This window comes from Podarcis muralis, chromosome 12 (genome assembly GCF_964188315.1).
Source record: "Podarcis muralis chromosome 12, rPodMur119.hap1.1, whole genome shotgun sequence".
Lineage (NCBI taxonomy): Eukaryota > Metazoa > Chordata > Lepidosauria > Squamata > Lacertidae > Podarcis > Podarcis muralis.
Genome location: NC_135666.1, coordinates 19,410,900 through 19,427,442, shown reverse-complemented (window position 1 = coordinate 19,427,442; position 16,543 = coordinate 19,410,900). Strand labels below are relative to the sequence as shown.

The window sequence follows — 16,543 nt, the reverse complement described above, 5'->3', positions numbered from 1 at the left end:
ATTTATTGCATTAAGGAAGTAAATAACGCTGCTTTTGCATTTTGCCCCTAAAGGAAATGCCTTTTGAGGTCCTCCCTCCAAATGGGCCAACATGGTTACTTATGGCTTTTGGATGTAACAGAAACAAGATTTATTTTTGGTAGGCCCTTCACACATGCTATTCTGCATATCTTTAGTTCCCCTTCTTGGCACTGTTAAGATGGGAAACATATGCTGGATTCAGTCTGCTATGCTGCCAGTACACCACCCACACACAGGAAGATCCCAAGAGATCAGGGCCTTCTTTTTCATTCCCCCCATGGCATGCCAATATGGGCACTCAGGTCAATGTACACTTACTACCAAGTAAACATGCTCTCCATGCGCTACATCCTGCCCCTTCCCTCAGTGCCCTGCTTTAAGGATCAATGCAACCTGCTGGTAATAAGCATATGTGGTTTTTGGGGTTTTTTTGCTAAGGAGATTAGAACACAACCAGCTGCCTCTGTTTTTCTGCTCTTTCCACTTTTTGCTTCCCTAGTTGCTTGCAGAAGTCTACGTTTCATTTCTGCACCCACGAGAAGCAATTCTGCAGCTGCCGTTACCACCAGTATCACAGGCAGTCTGGGCTGCCTTTGACTGTACCGGAAACCATCCAACCAACTATGCTATCATTGGAGGAATGCTGCCTGGACAACCATGGACATAGTTATAAGATATGAATGGGATTCCTAGATACGCATCTCTAGTGCTCATTTCTGACATCTAAGGCAGTCAGTGCATGCACAGGTGAATAATATCCTTAGCACATGCCAGTGTGAGATAATTCTGTACTGGCAGAAGATAGATCATTGTTGTTGTTGTTGTTGTTGTTGTTGTTGTTGTTGTTGTTGTTGTTGTTGTTGCTGCTGCTGCTGCTGCTGCTGCTGCTGCTGCAGCTGAAGACTCCCAAGACAGTTAAGGAAATACAAGCACACCTTAAGAACAGCATATAATATTAACAGGACTTTGATGCTCTTGTGTATATTTGCATCACTCACAATTGCACTCTAGGTACTATATTTTGCATTACCCAAGATACAGCATTACTGGTTTTGGCAGTACAAAGAAGAGACCTCAGGAACTTACTGTAGATTTTTGTAAGCCCCACTCAGTATTACACTCCCTAATCTGCTGCCGGAGGTACTGGACTTGCTCAGCCTCGTAATGAGGCCACACTTGAAATACATTTCCATTCATTTTGTAATGAAATTTTGCATATTTGCTACCTCCAGTCTTCTCTTCCTTTCAAAATTATTTTCACTTTCCTGCTGCCATTGGTTTTTTTTTTTGGTTTTTTTTTGCTGCCATGTGAACCTCTTGACTTCATCTAAATGCTTGCTTAGAGCAAGCTACAGGGGGAAATTACAACTTGCAAGTTAGATTTCTGGCTCTTTTTTACTAAATTGTGGAGCGGGGAATATGGAAGCGGGTTTTCTTTTAAAAAGAAGTGGGAATAAAAATATGGAATGCAATTTTTATGTTTGCTACACTTCTGTGAAGTGACAGCAATTAACGCCAACGTCGTTTGATTTATAGTCAAGGTTTGCTTAATTTCCCTGCTACTTATTCCTTGGGAGTTAGAATCAACTGATTTCTGTTTGCTACGGTGAAGTGTGATTAAGTTTATCATTTACAATTAACTGGTTTTCAGCAGCTCAGGATGTGCTGAGGCCTCATAAGCTGGACACCTGAGAGTCCCATTGTGTACCAAAGGATCAGGAATGAAAGATTTCCCCTGACTTTCTTCCCCTGGCTGATTACCACTCAACATGTTTTTAAGCTTTCTTGCAGACAGCAAACCTCAGAGGAAACACTGATGCGAACACTCTTATTGATGGTTAATGATGCATTATTCTTATATGTCAGCTCGATATTTCCTATGGAAAACAATAAAAGCCCGAAGAATGCCCCAGTTATTTAAACTACTGGAAGCTTTCAATACTGCATTATTAATCTAACAAATGTGAACATTTCTCTCCTGGCTCCTGCTGTCATCAACTGCATTTAGACCACAATTAAAGAGGAAAGTGGAGATTCTAATTAAATAGTAGAGGAGGGGGGAAATGTTCTGATATTTATGATAACTGGGTCTTTGAATTCTTAACAAACTCCCTTTTGTAAAACAAAAAATAACAATTGAACAACCCAGCAGCATTCACTGGGTTGAATTCTCTAACAAATAATTTTAATGTGGCCATAAATGATAGCGAAATGGTAGGTCTGGTTGCACAACAGTACTAGAAAATTACTCAGGTAGAGAAGTGCTTACTGCTCACTTGAACAAAATGGATCAAGCATGAAACAAATTATTTCAAAGGTGTAGGAGTGAGGTAAGGTGGTGAAGAGGAAGAGGAGGCACCAGATCTTGTAAATATCTCCTCTATCCCCCTCTGCAGAAATAAGAACACCAATTCCCATTCTGTGTGTGTGTGGGGGGGGGGGAACAAAAATATATGAATGAATATTTCTGCATTCATTTTTTAACAACAGCTGTATGGCACCGCATCAGAAACCAACTCTCAAAAAATTCACACCCTGACACATGGTCCTGAACTGGGGCCAAAATGTGGCTTTCATCTCAGCATCTTAATCAGAATTCTCTGCATATGAGTAGAAATATGTTTTAATTTTTCTAAAAAGGTACATATGACATATGGTTCAGTGGGTGAATACTGACAATTGCTTACCACAATGTACATGTCACCATTAGATAGATTGGTTTTCTGTACCATGCTGCCAAATGGAATGGGGAATATCACTGTACAACAGGCACACTTAAATAGCCTTAACTTTATTTATTGCACCTTGGCCCTTATATTTTCTATTCTGTGTTCAGGATTTCATACTCCTTCATTTCAGAACTTTTTTACACTTAACAAAGTGTAAAAAGTATAAGGCAGTTTTTGCCTTACACTCTCTGGGTGGTATTCAACTTAGTTTTACTCAGGGTAGAGCCACTGAAATTAATAGTCCTAACTTAGTCATGTTCATTAGTTTCAATGGGTCTACTCTGCAGTAAAAGTTGAATACCACTCCCTGGTTCCACACTGTCTTAGTGGTCTACCTATGGGTCTAATGTTCTGGTGTACAGAAAACAATAGGCTTATCTCATTTTTACTTTAAATTTTGTGAAAGACACAGACCTTCCAAGGTGAAATTCTCACTCATCTCCTCATGGCACCAAGTAGCTATTGAGTACTGTTCTTGTGAAAGCTACCACAGGCTGCTCGGCAGACCATTTCACTTTAAGTGCTTGTTAAACTAATATTGACTTTTCCGACAAAACCAAAACCTCTGTTATTTGTGCCCAGAAAAATGAAGAGGGGAAAGACCACGCAGGAAGTGAAAAAATGCATCTTCTTGACCTTTCCTTTCTCTCCCTCCACCTCATACCTTTGAAAGTCAGTCTATTTGTAATAAACATCTAACAGGGGGAGTTGAAATATTCATGCCTAGGACTCTGTGTTATGCAGGAATTTTTTTCACTCTATACACTGGTGCATTTACCTTTAAAATGACCTTGCCTCTCCTGCTTTCTTTGAAACACCCCACCAGAGTTGTAATTTTTACAGATGTGGGTTGGTTGTCTTTCATACCTGTATCCATTCTCTGTTGGAATCTTCTCCAGGTGTCCACCCATTTTCAGGGTAATTTAATCTAGACCTTTCAGAAGACCAGTTGGTGCTATACTGGGAAGAGGCACTGATTTGGTCAGAATGTATTTCACCAGATTCCATACCAAGAGGTTCAGCACACTGGAAATCTGAAAATAACAATGCTGTCAGTAGCACATAAGGTTCACAAAATCCAAAATAGCTATGACAAGAAGCAGTGGCTGCAATCCATATCCCAATGAAGACAATGGCAAAGTAACACCGAAAGTAACATCTCAGTATTCCACCCTTTCCTGCTTTGAAGGGGATGAGCAAGTACTGTGATGTGTGACTTTATCAAATGAGGCCATAGCAGTTCTTCTACTGCTGACAATTGTGGTCAAGTTTTTGAAAGCATCCAAACACAGTGGAAGGCACAAACTGATGCAAGAACTACTCATCTTGACTCTATGTGTCTAGCCTCCTTGGTTGTTTGTTTGTAGAAATATAGGGCTATAAAGATCAGAAATAATACATGAATACAAAGTCATGGGGGGCCTTTGCTGGAAGCTCTTCATGTTCTTTATGTCAGACTTATGTCATAAATCACTCTAATATTACAAAATTTCTGAAATGTTGGCAAGTTTTGAAATAACCAAGGTATATAACCATGGTAGCCTAGCATGTGCAATTTCCATTGCAAGAAAAAAGGGGTGAGTATTCTGAGAGAGAGGATAATGGACTAAATTACCCCACCTTTCCTTCAAAAAACTCAAGGTGGTGAACACATGCTGGTCCCCATTTAATCTTTAACCAAATGAGGCATATTAGTGTTAGATATGGGGATTGGCCCAAGGGCATCCAGTAAGCTTGTGGCTTAAGCATGGATTTGAACCAGACCTCCTTGTCAAAAGTCCAGCTCTCTACCATGCTGCCTCCATATTTTACTTATACAGTAAACTTCATCTTTAAAAGCTGTTGCTCTAGTCTTCACATACTCCCTTTACATGTGATATAAAACAGGCCTGTCTGTATGGTGAGCATTAAATTCAGACCAAAAAAATGCATTAAATGTTAACAAGAGATGTGGAATAAAATGTTTTAAAAATCAGAAAGCGGCCGTGATGTGACAGGGGTATGATTAGCCTTGTATCCCCTACAATTTTAATTCTATTTGAAGGTTTAAAAACACACCCATGACCAAAAATGAGATCTAGTCGATCAGCATTTTCCCTGAGGGAAACAATTCTGTGAAGTCAAACAGAAAAATTACAACCGGCTTTTAAGAGACATTATTAAGAGGCAAGTCAGACTTTGCTATGCTGTAGAATCTCCATTTGAAATGTTGAATTTTGTACAGATGTCAACTATTGTTTTGATCAAAGACAATACAAGATGCTCTGTAAATGAGGTATTAAAAGCTTGGATCTGCTGGGCAAGAGTCAAGAGTTCCTGCATAGTTTACTACTACATTTGTTATTTATAATTGCATTTATATCCCACTTTTCCTCCAAGGAGCTCCATGTGGCATCAGTGCTTCTATCCTCTCTCCAGCTGATCTTTACAATAACTCTGTGAAGTAGCTTAGCCTGAGAGACAGTGGCCAGCCCAAATGAGCTTCATGGCTGAGTCAAGGATTTGAACTCAGGTTTCCCAAGTCCTAGCCCAACTCACTAATCACTACATCACTCTAGCTCTGGGTGGGAATTCACCATTCCTGGATAGTCGACAGATTGTCAGATGCTGGAGCAGCTCCCCCTGTCACATCAATATTTCCTTCAACGGATTTTGACCCTCAGATCTTTGTTCTTGCCTTTGCAGAAATGAGGTGCCAAACACAGACTGCAATCCGCTTAGACGAAACGTTGTGTACAGTGAATTGGTATTTTATATTGTGGCTGTATACATGCGGTAGTTTAAAGTGGATGAACGCCATCCACACAATGTTGTAGTCATCCAAGTAGCATCCTGCATCTCCTAACCATTTAACCAGGATTTTCCTGATACTCAGATATCGTGATAAGGAGCAGAATTCTATAAAAAAAATCTTATGCTATCCAGTTGTGGACATACTTCTAGACTTCTTGGTCTGGATGTTATTGTTTAGATCTACTCCTCTACATTTCTACAGGGAAGGGAGAATGTCTCCACAACGTTGTGACTTTTTAGACAAATAAATTTGAGCGGAAATGTCTTCTCCTGCCCTTGGGTGGTTGCTTTAAAAACAGATGCACAAAGGACCTTATTTATCTAAGGCTTCTTTAAATATTTCATGCAGCACCCAGCAGGTGGGGAGACAGGACAGACAGTATTCAGCACACAGCTCTGTAGGATGGATAAACACTGACCTTCCGACACACTGTTCTGCAGGACAGTGTAGTTTGCAGAGAATCCTTCTTTTGCTATTGCGCTGTCGGTGTAGAAAACCATGGAAAGAATGCCGGTTGAAGAGCGGACACGGCCTGGTGTGTTTTGCCCACAGTATCGGCCTATGTGAGGACCAACTGAAAGGAAACAAGAACACAACGGTGAAGTCTCCACAACAATAGAAGATGGTATTCTATGCACACTCAAAGAGAGGCCTCACAGAAAATAGGAAACGCCCTGAATTTGGCATCTCTTGCCCCCCTCCAGATGTTGTTATTGTGCATTCATGATGATTTCTGCTCGTGATGCTTTTGGAGCAATCATATGCGATCCTACATTCAAAACTGTTTGTGCCTGCAGAAACATACCATTCAACACCGGAATGAGGCAAATTGGGACATGACCTCGATGGAGGCTGCGCCCCCCATCTTACTTTGGCCTTGCCCCTGCCCCCTCTCAGCTCCCTCCCTCCCTCGTACCTTCACCCTCCTCCTCGGCCACTGCAGCCACCACTAGTGTACTTTGAGAAGACAGTACTGGGGCAGCTTCTATAAATCTTGGATTCCCCACTTAAAATGGGACAGTTGCAAGGTATGCAAACATTTTTTTGGGGTGTGTGTGTGTTATACTGATTCATTTCCCATCAGTGCATGCCCTGCAGCTTCCTGCGGAAACCCTGTAACATTTTATACCACGAATGTTTGGAAGCACCTCAAAACAACTAATAAAGCCATATCAGCCCATCACTAATGCACTGTTACTGTGTCAAGAACATGTTGCCGAATATATCCACAATGAGACACCAGCTATTAACCAAAACAAATTATAGTTCCATGCTACCACAAACCCTCGCTCCTACAGTATTTACTTATTTATAAAAAATATTTACAGACTGCAATATATATCAGAATGGTGCACAAGAATACCTATGTAAAACAAAAGCCACATAAAAATTCGTGACCGTCAGCTGTTATGGAAATTCTCTTAATTGACTGCATAGGTTTGGGGATCTGGAAATGATTTCAGCAGGCATTTAAAGGTTAAAACAGAAGGCACCAACCAACAGTATGGGGGAAGGGACATAGCTCAGTGGTGGAGCATCTGCTTTGCATGCAGAAGGTCCCAAGTTTAATCCCCAGCATCTCCAGGTAGGACTGGGAGAGAACCCGGTCAGAAACCCTGGAGAGCTGCTTCCAATCAGCATAGACAATACTGAGCTAGAGGGATCAATGGCCTGACTCAGTATAAGACAGCAACATACATTTATAGGGGAAATATTTTTATGATTGCGATGTTAGTAACGAGGCACACAGTTACAAGCACAAAGGAACCTTTGCCAACAAAACAAAGGGGTCCAGCTGGTCCAGCCTGCACTACTAGTTCCGTGAAATAAAGCTCACCATCCATAGATGAGAAATGAGAACACAGTCAAGACTCAGTGAACAAGGCAATGGGAAGGAAAGGTGAATTGCACTGAAACAAACAGAAACTCAGGCGTACACAAGACATAAACACAGATTGAACAGAAGGGCAACCTCTTAAATTGGATCACAAGAATGCATTGAACATAACCTTGCAGTAAAGCAACATCAGAACATTATGGTTGCATGCATATGGTAAAGTAGCACCACAGCTTCAATATAAACACTAATTAGTGACATGGCAAATGAAAAAGTTGCAAACTGTCATTTCCCATGTCACTAATCAGTGCTTATATATAATGATGTGGTATCTTTATATGGTATGCAACCTCCTTGTTTGCTTTGGTGTGTCTAGGTGACATCTTGATGCCAGTTTATCACACTGATATGTTGCATACATTCTGGTTTCAAGAGGTTGCCCTTCTGTTATTCTGCTTGTGTTTACAACCGTGAATTGCTGGCTCTGCCTCTGCAGGATATGGTATACTTGAGCATCTATGCTCATTCATTAGTATGTTCACAGGGCAAGCTGTCATGGGTTGTTCAGTAAATTCAGAGAAATGCCTAAGTGATTACAATTGCCCAGTAATCAATGGCTCCCTCCTTCCCTTGCACTGTCCATTCCTATTTGCGCTTTCAACAGCTTCCAGCTTGAAGCATTCCCCCTCTGCTCATATTGTGGCCTGTGCCACCAAGAAAATAATTCACTTTGAGTATGAAATATTTCCTTTCCATTATGGTAATATCCCTCAGAGGCATTCACCAAAGATATATGCCAGTGAAATCACCTCTGGAAGTTTAAGAACAACAAATCTTTTGCTAGTAAAAATAAAATAAAATCTATAACCAGATTGGCTGAACTTCCTAAGCCTAAGAGCCTCTTACCACAATTTCCATATGGCTGAGAGCCAAAAAGCACAGATTCTGTTCCTTCCCAGGCATTTGCTTCTCTGCTCGCAAGAACAAAATCAGCACTCATTGCCTCTTCTCGTGCAGTAGCTTTCCCCATAAGTCCCTGAGTCCTACCACAGCTTCTGTACAAGCTGTTCCAGTTGTGCTTTTCATAGTCCCCTCACATCCACCCTTCTCTCCCTGCCTCACCTCCTTCAGCCAAAGTGTTACTGCTTACCCTTTTCTCTCAATTCCATGGGCTCCCTGCAAATTTCAAATACCACTGAAAACAGTGGGTGGCCAGCATTTAAACACACCACATATTCAAAACACATGGCTTGCCCCAGAGAATACTGTGAACTGCAGTCTCCTGCTCAAAGATGTATAGTTCTCAGTACCCTTAACAAACAATTGTTCCCAGGATTCATGTGCTTTAAATGTATGGTGCACAGACACCATTATTCTATGCCACGTTTTCCAGCCTGGTACTCTACTGATGCAACTCCCATCATGTATGATCCTTGGCCGTGCTGGCCAGACCTGATGGGAATTGCAATCCAAAATATCTGGAGGGCACCAGTTTGCATAAAGCTACTATATGTGATCCTCTCTGTTGCTAATGTACTAATGTACTAATGGTAACTCTTTATCTGCAAGACAGAAACTCCTCCAGGGTATGTAGGTATGGTTACGAAACTCTCCATGCAATAGGTGAGATCACAAGTAACTGCTGCCCCATAAGAAATCCCCATAAGAAAACTGCTAGGACATAGAAAAGGCAATAGATTGAGTGGTTGTTAAAAAAAGAAGAAGTAAAGGACTCCTGACAGTTAAGTCCAGTCGCAGACGACTTTTGGGTTGCGGTGTTCATCTCGCTTTACAGGCCGAGGGAGCCAGCGTTTGTCCACAGACAGTTTTTCCGGGTCATGTGGCCAGCATGACTGAGCCACTTCTAGCGCAACAGAACACCAAAACCAGAGCAGCGCACAGAAACTCTGTTTACCTTCCCGCTGGAGTGGTACCTATTTATCTACTTGAACTTTTTGGCATGCTTTCGAACTGCTAGGTTGGCAGGAGCTGGGACTGAGCAACGGGAGCTCACCCTGTCGTGGGGATTCGAACCGCCGACCTTCAGATCGGCATGCCCAAGAGGCTCAGTGGTTTAGACCTCAGCGGCACCCGCATCCCACTTAGTGGCTGTTAGTGTATGTGAAGAAGCGATGAGGAAAAAGATGAATAGCACTGAGCTATGGCACTGAGGCAGACTGCTGCTGCTGTTACACTGATCTGTGATGGCCCAGAAATAAAAGGCATGTCCAGAACTTACACTGATAGCCTCTGCACTGATTTTGCATGTTTTTGTTTACTTTTTAATTAAGTTTACTAGGACCTATGATGTTTTTCGTATGATGCCCATACATAACAGAAAGGTTTGGAGAAGCAAGGAAGGGAGGCTGCTTTGTAATTTAGAGAGGCGTATGGCACTGTGACGCAGCTTAACATGCACCTCCCCAAGGCACTGCAAGTGTCTGGCAACTTTTGACGGAGCCATGGAAGTCTCTTCATTTGTGGCTCCTGCTTCTTTAATCTCCCACGAAAAGGACTCTGGGGTTTTGTGTGTTTTATATTGAATCTGACTAGTCAGCATCTGGCCTTTTCCTCTCATTGTTTCCCCTCCTTCTGTCCAATGGGCAAACATCTGTGACTTTGCTCCTTTTCCATTAGGCCCTTTGATCACTGCAGCCATTGACCTTAATGAGGAGGAGAAACGAAGCCACTATAATTCCATACCCTGGTACTTATTCTGAGCCACCCTCTTCACCCCCACCCCATTTCCTGCAAGGATGCTTCCTTTGAAATAGCAAACAGAAGGGAACTTGTTTCAAAGCAGATTCACACTTTTAAGATTCAGCGTGACTCATGGGTTCATGCTTTCTTTAAGACACATACATGGTAATTTAAAATTTTATTTGTCTGAATACTGCCACTAGATATCATGGCTGCGGGCTCATCATCTAGCTGTGTAAATACAGCAGCCGAAAGCTTTGCAGACTATGATATAAAGGGGTATTGAATTTTCTTACACAACATGTAAGACTTTGCCTACTGAGTTAATGCAATATTGATCTGACCTGAACTGGATAAAATAGAGGTTTTTAGTCTTCCTGTATAAATACAGAGCATTCTTAAACATCTCTCTCTCTCTCTCTTTTCCAATTTCAAGCTTTCAAACTGGCGAATGACAATAAATTACTTAATAATGTGCAAAAGGCAACCACACTAAATGGTTCACTGTGGAGAAAACATCTTGACCAATAATTCATGAGATTATATCACTACCTGCTTAGCTAGAATGTGTCAGTCTTTCTTGAAGGCTCCTATTAATCTTTCCTTGCCTTGTAATTTGTGAGCGAAGGGTCAAATGGATTCCAGCACAACAAATCTACTTGTAGCTGTTTAAATTGGAACTATAGAGTGTCTGGGACCCATTTGAAGCTGCTATTAGAAATTATTTTATTTTGAGATGTTTGGTCCTATTCTGGTAGCATCAGTCCTGGAGCTGTGTGTTTATGAGATTCTGAACTTTCATGTATGGAAATGTAAAGTGAAAATGTCATTTGTTCATTATTATTAATTTGATCTAAGATATTATAATCATGTCAAGAACAATTACACTGCATAAGAACAGACTGCAATTTTTCAACATTTTGATTGAGAGAATGTGTTAGCTAGCCACCTTTAGTGAACGTGAAAAGCAGAGTGCAATGCGATTAAAGCTCCACTGACTTAAACGGGCAATTAGACACATACTTATCAGTGGAGTTTAGACTTTCTTATGGCAGGGGTGGAGATCTCCTGTGCCCTGTAGATGTTGCTGTGTTACAACTTCCATTATCCTGACCAAGGCTATACTGACTGAAGTTGATGAGAGTTGGGAGTCCAACCTGTTCTAAATCCAAGCCATATGGACTAATTGCACCAATGCAAGCATGCAGTTCTGCATTAGCAAAGGCTGTCCATTTCCCTCCAAGAGCAAAAAAGCACCCCATATAGCAGGGAAGCCCTTATGCGAGTAAGGAGTCTTTCTCTCCATAGAATAATATAAAGAACTCCTTTATGAGCAGGGCTTTGGAGAACATCCATGCTGTTCCAAAGCTGAAGCAGCGGGAATATTTTCAGAGCAATCTTATATGTGTCCACTGCTGAGTTTAACTGAGCTTACTCCTAGCTAAGTGTGTATAGGATTGCAGGATCCCAGCACCCTACTTGACATGGATCAGCCAGAGCCAGTGTGGCAGATGGTCAACCAGAAAAAGCTTCAGGATCCCTACACATACAAGATCCCTCTTCTTTCATAAGCAGGGAGCTAGGAACACAGCAGTGAGAGAGTTATGCAGAGCCAGCAATGTAGATACATGTAGCCCAAGTGTCCTGTGTCTGATCAGATGTTAAAATGGGGCTTCTCTTTCAGGGCTTTCTCCCTGGTGGATGGCTACTCCACAAATATCCCCCCTTTCAAACTCAAGCCTCTGCTTCAGGTTCTGAGGGAGTGGCCATGTGATCCATTAAGAAGAGCCACCAAAGATCAAAATCCTATGATTCTATTCCCCTTTCTGTGGTGCATGTGATGGAATGTTTTCTCCTATAATTTTGTTTCTGCCATTGATATTGAAATTAATCCCAAGGCCATCCTTAGACATTTTATTGACTGAGCTCCACTCCCCCCACAAAAATCCCAAGACATTTTTCTGCCTGAGCACCCCCCCCCCCAAAAAAAATACATGCACAGAAGCTAGTTGGATCAGCAGTTGAATCGTCAACACTGGTGATGGGATGGCACCCTACACCACACTGGAGACAGTAGGCTAGATTAGGGGGACCACAAAAGGTTGTGGGGCTACGAAGGGGAATGGGGGAAATTCAAGAGGAATGGGTGAGGGCTGCTGTTGTGCTCCAAAATCTGCCCCCTTAGGCAGTTGCTTCACTCTTCCCAATGGTTGGGTCAGCCCTGAAAGAAGACTTGACTCTGCAGGGTAAGGCTGAGTCCTCCAGCAATTGTCAACGTTGCCTCCTTTCTCTGTGAGATGGACCATTTTCCAGGACCCCTGACACAGTCCTGGTGACAAAACTGGAATACAGTAGCCACGCCTTGCCCAATTGCTCTCAGCAACCATCTCCTATTGTCAGTGCACATCACACACTTTCTCCACCAGCACCATTTTGACAGGAAGAATGTGTTCCACTTCATGTCTTTTAATACAAAATATTAAATAATGACTAATGTTACAAGCTGACATTTCATATACCTACACATGCTAAATCACGCACATTTTCAGAGCGCTCCCCTTCTGGGAGAGAGATGCCAGCTAAGTAAGTAGTTATAGAAATATATGTTTTAAATGTCACAATCCTGATTTCTATAGTTTAAACAAAACACACTTTTAATCCAAAGATACATTGGGATGATTATAATACTTGCTCATAATGATTCCAATTCATTCATTTTCTAGAACCAGAAAATTACTACTTCAGCGGCAATAACTTTGACACTAATCTCTTTGAAAATATTTCAAATAATTTGGCTGATTGGTCTTTTTCTCCACATATCATCTGAAATTGAAATTTCCACCGGAGTGCTTTTTGCTGTTTTTAAAAAACCCTATTATTACATTTCAAGGCACAGTTATAATACTGCCTTGAACTGCCACGAGACTGTTCTAATGGACAGGTTAAATACTAGAAAGACCTTCAGTCATTATTTTGCTTCCTCCATTACTCCCCCTTCAGGAGTAATCACCCCCCATTTGTGTAGGATCATCTTGGAGACAGCAGGACCAAGTATGCTAAGCACCACCTTCTCTGTCTCATGCATGAGTTCAAGGTAGAATTTTGCAACCGGGAAGACTTCATGACTTCAGGAGCCTCCGTGCTTCAGAAGTTCACCCTCCAACTTGGGGAGGGGAATGAGGACGGCAATACATCTTAAAACAGCAGTCACCATGTCCCTGCCACCGTCAGGGGCGACACTGGCTTCCTCCAGTAAAAAGAGCAGCTGTGGCCAGTCAAGGCAGTGTGCTAAGTGAAACCGCTAGCTCCTGTGGCATGGTGAAGAGAGGGTGGAAGGGAGGTCCCTCTCTGACCTGGAAGCACTGCAGCCAGCATGTCAGGGGACTGCCATCGGAACAGGGAAGGGAGGCAGAGGGGCAGTTGGGATACAGCGAATCTCCGAAAATCTTGAGAAGGAGTTCCTCTTCCTGCGGTGGGGAAAGCCACACCTCCAGTGAGGAAGAGGGGAAGGGACCAGAGAATGCTGCTGGGATTCTCAGCACCGCTCCTGGCCAAGCCGGCCAGGAGGGAAGCACGCCTCTTCCGTCGCCCGCCTTGCGCAGAGGTGTAAAACGCAAAGAAGGAAGGAAAAGGCTGGGGGTGACGAAGCTCTTATGTTGGGGGAGGACCCGGAAATGACCACTCCCAGATTCTGCTAGCGATTGAGGCAGACATGAATTTGTGGTTCTGCACTGTAAATAGTTTTGCACCAAAATAAAACCTGTAAAAGACAGGTCGGAGTCCTGACTGGTTACTCACGAGCAACCACCACTACTATCTGACACAGCATGTGAATGGTGAACATGGGTTCAAGTTGCCTCGGCCAGGCTTTGCCTGACTCCATTGCTCAAATAATTTGCATGTTGCCTCAGCTGGCTGCCTCATTCTGGGCAATGCTTAGAAGAACTCTAAGACCCGTAGTGGGTGGCTCACGATTTTCAGTTTCTGCTGTCACTTCTTCTGCACAGGGGTTTTATTTGAAGTTAGGGAACGGGACAACCAAAATATTTTTCTCTTCCACTGTTCATTGCCACATGAGCGCAAAAAGTTTGAAGAAGTTATCAAGGGCAGTTTGCTTGCGCATCACTGCATGTACGACTCCCTTGGCTTAGGGACTTCCTAAGAGGAAGTGCTCAACCTAAGAGAACCATAACGTTAAACTCCACTGAACTTGTAATAGCTGCAGCAAACCACGGGATAATGCCATAAAAACCCTTACATCCTCTCTCCATTAGTGCTAACAACATACTAACTAATTCTCTAGAGCCTGCATCAGCCAGAGATTACCATAAACGTACCAACTGCAGCTTTGCTGAAATCAAAGGGATATATATATATATATATATATATATATATATATATATATATATATATATAAAATCAGTGTGTCATTTGGCACAAGGGCAATTTCTAGAGCAGAAAAAGCATGCTATTAAAAACACAAGGCTGTCACTGGAAATGGTGGCTCTGTGTTAATTCCTTTCCCCCTCCATAATGTGTAGTTCAATGGACCTCCTGTTCTAATGTCATCATGCTGTGCGTTTTTTCAGTTCCGTGTCACTGACTACTGCTGATGGGAACAGGGAAATGTTCAACATAATGACATCAAGATACAAGGTATGTCATATGATGGAGGGTGTGGGAACTCTATATGGGATAGCTGTTTTGGGTGGCAAGGTATGCGATAGATGCTAGAAGTCAACATGCCTTCTATAGTATGCTGTGGGATTACAACCCTGCAGCAGGCAGCTCATTTTAGATACGTATCCTACCTTCAGGGAATCCATCCCAGATTTCTAAGCGGTCATAGCGGCAGAACACTCCTGCTGGAGGATTCGAATCTGGTTCCAGTTCAAAGCTTTCAAATTCCAATATAATCTCTGACATCTTTGGTGCAAATACAATATAAGTGCATTCAAGGCTATTGGGATATTTCTCAGGGAATCCTGGTGATTTGATCACCCCACTCATAGACGTGAAGTTTCTGGAGCATTCTGGTCCTGCAGAACAAAAGAAACAAATATAAACACAATATGCTGACTTTGTGCTATTCTGGTTCACTAGAAAACAAATTAGACCATTTTATCTTTCTAAACAGCAGAGTGGCTTTTCGGTGAAACACCTCACTTTAATCACCATATTAATCATCCAGCTAACTTGTTCCTGTTATTGATAATTGGTATTAAAATGTAATTCACATTTATTGCATGAACTCCAATTTTCAATTTGTAGCAGGGTGATAATGGGAAAAAAGAAAAAGAAAACTTGTGCCAGCTCCATAGAAAGGGGTGTGTGTGTGCAAATTATGACAAAGTCATGTGGGAACAATGAAAGTGTAAGCTGCAGAAATCTCGACAGCCCCAGGGAAATAATTATAGCCCCTTCAAGCTTAAATCTTAAGGCTGACAGCCTTTTATTGGTAAAATAGAAAATTTTGCAAGAGGAGGGGAGTGGATTCGGTAGATGGAGCAGAGGTTTCAGATTCCTAGAGCAGTGACTCAGTAACTCTGCCAGATGTGACCTATGCCTCCTTGACAAACTAGATGTGAAAGGTAATTCGTACTCGTACCAAGGGTGACTTGACTCATTCTGAGCGGTGTTGACACAGGTGCACCAGTAAAGTGTTGCTGTTAGTGAACGCATGATAAACTGTGTGATTACAGGTCGTGTTGCTGGAATCCAACTAATATCAATGTTGACATCCTAACCTTACCCATAACATCAGCTGTGGTGTTAGCCTTTAGTGTGCTCCACAAAATAACCCTCATACAGCAACACTGGGTACTGCCCACATAGCTCATCCTGCTGCTTTTATACCAGAGAATTCTCAGTCTCACAAAACTTTATCCTACTCCCAACTCTTTCGCATTAGCTTGATTTAAATTCCATTTTAGAAAATCACCTCTCAGAAAGTGTTTTATAAACGGCGTTTCCGTGTGCTCTGGCTTCCGCCACGGTAGAAGCGGCTTAGTCATGCTGGCCACATGACCCAGAAAGCTGCCTGCAAACAAACACAGCTCCCTCAGCCTGAAGCGAAATGAGCGCCACAACCCCATAGCCGCCATTGACTGGATTTAACCGTCCAGGGGTCATTTACCTTTTTACCTATGTTCCTTATCTTCACCTTGATGCCGTAAAGTGAAACTAAAAATCCATGCAGGATTACAGCAAGATCCATCTTCATCTGCATCCTTTTCCCAAGAGCATCAAGCCAGATACAACTGGGCCATGAGCAGGCCTTGGTAGTGAAGCTGAGAGACATGGACTTGCAAAAGTCCACATAGTGAGCTCCTAAAATGAGCAGCTCCACCTAGAACTCCCAAATCCAAAACCCTGCCCACCTTATCATGCTAGGTAACCTGTACTGATTTATGTGATGTGTGAATTGAGCACGGTTGCATTGGGGAGGCATCATTCCATTGG

The 16,543-nt window shown here is 42.4% G+C and overlaps 1 protein-coding gene across 4 annotated transcripts in view; it reads right to left on the bottom strand.

Moving 5' to 3' along the window:
- NRP1 (neuropilin 1) overlaps positions 1–16,543 on the bottom strand; it is a 126,601-nt gene that overhangs the window by 54,374 nt on the left and 55,684 nt on the right. For all 4 annotated transcript variants that reach the window (XM_028751027.2, XM_028751024.2, XM_028751026.2 and 1 more), the window contains 3 exons: positions 14,893–15,120; positions 5,963–6,118; positions 3,618–3,784 (listed from right to left, as the gene is read on the bottom strand). In XM_028751027.2, the coding sequence (XP_028606860.2) occupies positions 3,618–3,784; positions 5,963–6,118; positions 14,893–15,120 (551 nt within the window). The remainder of the gene's footprint in view (positions 1–3,617; positions 3,785–5,962; positions 6,119–14,892; positions 15,121–16,543) is intronic.